The sequence below is a fragment of the Nicotiana tabacum genome, chromosome 21 (assembly GCF_000715075.1).
Source record: "Nicotiana tabacum cultivar K326 chromosome 21, ASM71507v2, whole genome shotgun sequence".
NCBI classification, from domain to species: Eukaryota; Viridiplantae; Streptophyta; class Magnoliopsida; order Solanales; family Solanaceae; genus Nicotiana; species Nicotiana tabacum.
The window spans coordinates 67,923,371-67,929,479 of record NC_134100.1 but is presented as its reverse complement, the minus strand read 5'-3'; the positions used below and the strand labels follow the sequence as shown (position 1 = coordinate 67,929,479).

General features: G+C 43.1%; 1 protein-coding gene across 4 annotated transcripts; it reads right to left on the bottom strand.

The window, feature by feature from the left end:
- Window positions 1–997: 997 nt before the first annotated feature.
- Window positions 998–6,034, bottom strand: LOC107789312 (2-alkenal reductase (NADP(+)-dependent)-like). Of its 4 annotated transcripts, none has more exons than XR_001648823.2 (5): window positions 5,541–6,034; window positions 2,932–3,060; window positions 2,024–2,864; window positions 1,785–1,946; window positions 998–1,718 (listed from the first exon to the last, which is right to left on the bottom strand). XR_001648823.2 is itself a non-coding variant. In XM_075242235.1 (3 exons), the coding sequence occupies exons 1-2, from the start codon at window positions 5,763–5,765 to the stop codon at window positions 1,833–1,835; spliced, it is 339 nt and encodes a 112-aa protein (XP_075098336.1). In that variant the 5' UTR covers window positions 5,766–5,996; the 3' UTR covers window positions 998–1,718; window positions 1,785–1,832. The 4 variants fall into 4 exon arrangements, 1 of the variants encoding a protein (XP_075098336.1); XR_012704499.1 differs by lacking the exon at window positions 5,541–6,034 and adding an exon at window positions 3,139–5,534; XR_012704500.1 differs by lacking the exon at window positions 2,024–2,864 and having other exon boundaries at window positions 5,541–6,020.
- Window positions 6,035–6,109: the final 75 nt, after the last annotated feature.

Genomic DNA, 6,109 nt, shown 5'->3' with positions numbered 1-6,109 from the left:
CTTTTATTTCGAGTTTGAGCAAGCACTCACTCGATCATTACGCCTACGGGCTACATTATTTCGAGTTCGAATTATTCACTAGATTACTAAAACCTACGGGCTACTTTTATTTCGAGTTCGAGCAAGCACTCACTCGATCATTACGCCTACGGGCTACATTATTTCGAGTTCGAATTATTCACTCGACTACTAAAGCCTACGGGCTACTTTTATTTCGAGTTCGAGCAAGCACTCACTCGGCCATTACGCCTACGAGCTACATTATTTCGAGTTCGAATCATTCACTCGACTACAGAGCCCACGGGCTATTTTTATTTCGAGTTCGAGCAAGCACTCACTCGACCATTACGCCTACGGGCTACATTATTTCGAGTTCGAATCATTCACTCGACTACTAAAGCCTACGGGCTACTTTTATTTCGAGTTCGAGCAAGCACTCACTTGGCCATTACGCCTACGGGCTACATTATTTCGAGTTTGAATCATTCACTCGACTACTAAAGCCTACGGGCTACTTTTATTTCAAGTTCGAGCAAGCACTCACTCGACCATTACGCCTACGGGCTACATTATTTCGAGTTCGAATCATTCACTCGACTACTAAAGCCTACGGGCTATTTTTTTTCGAGTTCGAGCAAGCACTCACTCGACCATTACGCCTACGGGCTACATTATTTCGAGTTCGAATCATTCACTCGACTACTAAAGCCTATAAGCTACTTTTAATTCAAGTTCGAGCAAGCACTCACTCGACCACTAAGCCTACGGGCTACTTCGATCATTACGCCTACGGGCTGCATTGCATCGAGTTCGAATCATTTACTCTATTACTAAGCCTGCAGGCTACTTTTATTTCGATTTCGAGCAAAACTACTCATTTTCTTCGAGTTAAAACGAATACTTGACTATTTAAGTTGAAGGATGTTCGAGCTCGATAAAGCGAAGGGGACTACCCACAAGGCCCGAAGGCAACAGAGATTTAAATTCAAACAATCTATTCAGTTTGAAAGGCTATTTTTCTTCAAAAAGAAGAAAGATTTATATTTATAATTTTTTTGTAAAGAGGCGGCTACTCTTCCAAAGGGAAGTTCTTTATACAAAAGCCGAAAGCGGTATCAAAAGAACGCAACGATCGACCTAAGGCCCTAAATGACTCAATCTTCATCGGAGGCCGTATTCTCGGCATCATCCTCGTCTTCAGACTCCCCCGAGTCATCGGAGTCCTCCTCAGGAAAGGCCAACCACCGAGCTTTGTTCTGTTCCGCCCTGGCGACTTTGATCTCGGCCCCAACATCGAAGCCCTGAGCTCTAACCTCCTCGAGAGCCTCTCTCCGAGCCTACCACTTTGCATGCTCGATCATGCTCGCGGCTTTGGTTTGATTAACCTCGACATCGATCCTTAACTGAGCCACTTTGGCATCGGCTCTTTTGTTGACCTCGACTACTTCAGATCTGGCCACTTCGAGTTCTTTGGCCAAATCTGCTTTATCTAAACTGGCCAAATCCAACTGATGCTGAAGCTCTTTCATCTTTTCAATCAGCCCCAAAACATTTTCTTTCACAGATCGAAGTTGGGCATCTGACAGCTCCAACTGAGCTTCGACGGTTTCCTTTTTCAAGGCAAGGTTATCCATACACTTTTTATATTCTTCTGCCTCGGCCATCAGCGCATCTACCTGTGAGTTAAGCCGTCCAATCTGCTCGATCCTCTGCCGCACCTGCAGAACCGGATCGTTAGTGGTTATCTCTTTTTCATATTCACTATCATGGAACATGCGGAATACCTGCTCAGCCATCTCCTCATGCTCTTCCCGAGCCGCTATCAAATCTGCTCAAAGTTTTTCACTAAGAAGCCTGTACGAGTCATTCTTCTCAGTGAGGCTCCGAACCTCGACATCATGCTCCTTCCTGATTCGAAGAAAGGCCTCGTGATGCAACACCGAAGCCTGCAAACAAAAGGAGAAACATTAAAATTACTTGCAACTCTGTGTAAAAGAAGCGGCGAAAACGCCATCAGAGTTACCCGATTCAAAGCATGTTGGCCTCATTGAAGAGACAGGCGGTCCCCACCGCATTCATCACTGATTGATCTTCTTCGGTCACCAAGGACCGAAGGTAACTGGCAATCCCCACAGGGGAAGAAAAAATTCGGCTATCCGCAGGTACGGAGAGCACTATCTTCCGCCTTCGGTCGGGATCGATACTCGAGGCCGGAAATCAGTCCACCAGTTTATGAATCGAAGAAGGCTCGGAGGAACCCGACCACAACGATTTTTTGGGTACCGGCATTCCACCAAAACCAGTAACCTCCTCCGAGGCACCTGACTCGAGCCCCTCCAGAAAATCGTGGATATCGGCCGACTCCTGAAAACCCTCATAGGACCGATCCTCCAACATGACGGCCTCTCGAATCATGGCATCTGAAAATTGAGGGGATCCGCCGATGTCAACTATCCTGAACTCATCCCTTAAAATATCTTCTACTGCTGGAGAAGATCCACCCTCGGTATCCCTTCCAATCATCTTAGCTTGAGAAGGGATAATCTTGGCTTCTTGTTCTGGGATTATGGCCAAAGTTCCCCGATCTGCTTCCACCAAATTGGAAGACTATTGAATCACAACATTAGCCCGTACGCAGGCTAAATTCTCCTCTCCTTCTTCGGGCTCGTCCCTTAAATGGCGGACCGCTTCCGAAGACACAACACTAGGGCCCCCCTTCGGCTTCCGAGATCTTTTAGCCGGTTTCTTCTTTTCCGAGTTCGAGAAGCCCGGTACGTCTTTTCTCTTCCTTTCTTTCACCTTCTTCGGGACAGGAACCTCTTCGCCACCGGACGACGGCCTCATGACTACATCTTTCCCAAGTCCTACAAAAGGGAAGGGGGAGATTTACCGTACAAACCGATGAAGAGACAAATCGACAAAAAAATTTACCATGACTGCTGGCCTCCCATCGACCCTTTGATAATTCGACCCAAGCACGCTAGAAGTACGGTCTCTGCAACACTAGGCTTTCGACCCATTGTCTAAGATCCGGGATCGGTTCCGGCATTCGAGCAACGACTGTGATAAGGAAAAATGGATCAGCAAAATAGAAAGCAATCATAAAATCAAAACGAGCAAAGAGAAACTTTTACTCACGGCTCATATTCCATTTCTCGGGAAATGGCAAGTTATCGGCAGGGATCAGATCCGAGGTCATGATTCGAACAAAACGGCCCATCCAACCCCGATCCCGGGTCTCGTCTATGCTCGAGAATGGTGCTTTGGTTGCTCGGCGTGCAAGCTTGATCATCCCTCCTCGATAAAGTTGGGGACTGTAAAGACGCATAAGATGATCGAGGTTGAAGACACGCCCCTCGACCTTGCTCGAGAAAAATCGAAGAAAAATCACTATCCTCTAATAGGAAGGGTGGATTTGGCCGAGGGTCACATCGTACCTCTTACAAAAGGCGACGATGACAGGGTCTAAGGGTCCCAACGTGAAAGGATAAGTATAAATACTTAAGAACCCTTCGACGTACGTAGTAATTGATTCACCGGGTGATGTGATTACTACGAATTTATTATCCCAGTTGCATTCTTGTATGACTTTATCGAGAACCTTTTCGGTGATTGAACATTGATTCCTCGATATCGGCTCGCATCGACCCGGTATCGGAGAAGGCTTTTCAATTTTGAAATCGCCTACGGTCGAACACCCAACCGGAACGAATTCCTCAGGGCGGGGCTCTTCCACATCCTCACCACCAGTAGGTCGAGATGAAGAAGCGATCTCTTTTTGCGGAACATTTTTAAACGTTTTTGCCATTTAAAATTTCACAAACAAAGGACAGAAGTATTTGGAGTTCTAAGGAAGAATTTGCAGTAAAACTCATAGGTTTACAAGCAGAAAACTCAGAAAAGGAATTTGCAAAATTTTGAAGACTGAAGACATAAAATGATGAATGGTGGAAGGAAAGGCTATTTATAAATTGAAGCAATGACGGTTCAATATCAGAGGTGGCCGACCACCGTCTGACACATTAAATGCCTCGGTAAAACCGAACCGATGGGACAACTATCACATACGTCATGGTCGGGATCGATGAAAATGTTAGTATATATCTGATGGAGCTGTTGGGAAATCATATCGTTTCTCGCCACATCCTTTTCCGAGAAACGAGGGGACTATCTATATACGGTCAAAACCGATTCGAGTCAGTCGTACGGACTGATCGAGACGATAATGTTTCGATCAAAGGATATCTGCATGACAAGCTCGGTCAAGATCCGAAGTAAGGGCGGCGAACTTCGAGCTCCAAGACCGATCAAATGACAAGCTCGTTATCATTATCGAGCCCATATCCAAATCGAACTACGAGGCAAAGCGGAGATTATCGAAGATGCATGGACCAACCAACATTCACCCTGAATACCGAGACCCCAAGTCAGAATCGAGCTCGGACCAAGGCTGAGGGCTCGATCCAACACTGAGCTCGAGCCAGTATCGAGCTTGCAGATTAGGGCCGTTGCAACCGCACTATGGGAGAGAATCTTGGCGGAAATCGAGGAAAAGACAATATATCATGGGCTCTCCACTACGTATTTTTTATTGTATATAAAGTAAGATCTCTCTACTATAAGAAGGATGGCAACAAAAGATCACGGGGGAGAAAAAGGAGAATCCCTGGTGCTTCGTTTTACACACTCTTTTTGCTCACTATTTTCATTTTCATAGTTAAGATACACATATTTTCATTTCTCTACACGATTTATATCAAATTGTATCGCATATCCTTAGAACCATACACAAATCTAACGTTATCCGATTTTCGGGTAAACAGACAGTTAGATTGGTATGTAGTTCACAAAAATAAGTAGAAAGCCTGTCTATGTTGTTTTAAGACTAAGATGTACTGAAACTTTGCAGTCTGTTCAACAATTACAAGAACGTTTATTGGCTTGTTAACGGAGGAGGAGAAGGAAGAACCAAATGAACACTTTTTTTTTTTTTGCTAATCCCAAATGACTAAATAGAAAAACACTACCATTAACAACTTATTTACTCCAACCTATAGTATTTTATTCTTTTGATTTAGTTAAAATAATTTTACTGAGCTAAATGGCTTCCAACATTGATATCTGATGACATTTTCCAAACATCAGTCAACACTATTCGATTAGCCTTTAATAAATTATAAATCTCAAATATAATTAAATAATCCCAATACAAACAAGAGCAACAAGAGTACATTTTTATTATTACATACGCTAGGTATTAAGGAACATTCGAATATATTTCAAACAAGAGCAACAAAAAACAGTTTTTTTTGGTTTGGATTGTTTTACCAATTTTGATTAGTGGAGTAATAAATTAAAGTAGAAAAAGAAAACCTAAACTATTCCATAAATTACATTCAGTAGAAACTGGGTCCCCACCTCTCACCCAGAATATTATAAATCATTTTTCACTAATAAATTAACAATCCCAAAGCAATCAAGACTAACAAACAAAAAGACAACATATTAAGTCCAAGAAAAACAAATTACTAAACACTTACGGAGCCAGGAGCGAAGGATTCAACATAGCTACCCTCAATTTTCCTCATGCGGCTACGCATATAAGGGTCACAAGACAAGTAAAGATTCTTCACAACCACATCATTAGAACCTTCTGGAACTTTGAGTTTAATGGTGACATTCTTGATTTCCATGTCGGATTCCTTAGGGTAACCTGTGACATAGTTTTTAAGAATGACCTGTTTGTTGCTCACTTCTTCTGCCATTTTTCGCTTCTTTTCTGTTAATAATAATGTGAAAAAATGTGTGTATATATAGGGAGGGAGAGAGAGAGAGAGAGAGAGAGAGAGAGAGAGAGAGAGAGAGAGAGAGAGAGAGAGAAGGGTGAAGGAAAATGTGAGAAATATCAAGAATGGGAAAACGTAACGGATGGCGTAGGCGATCTATACGAAGAGAGTTGTGTGTTGGAACTTTTGATTGTACGTGTTTTTGTCGTGTGTTGATGGTGGTGTTTTCACATTTTGGAGTTTGTGTACAAGTTCTCCACTCCCACTTCATTTTCTTTCTTTCTATTTTATTTTGTTTGTCTTAATTTGTACTAGTTCTTTCC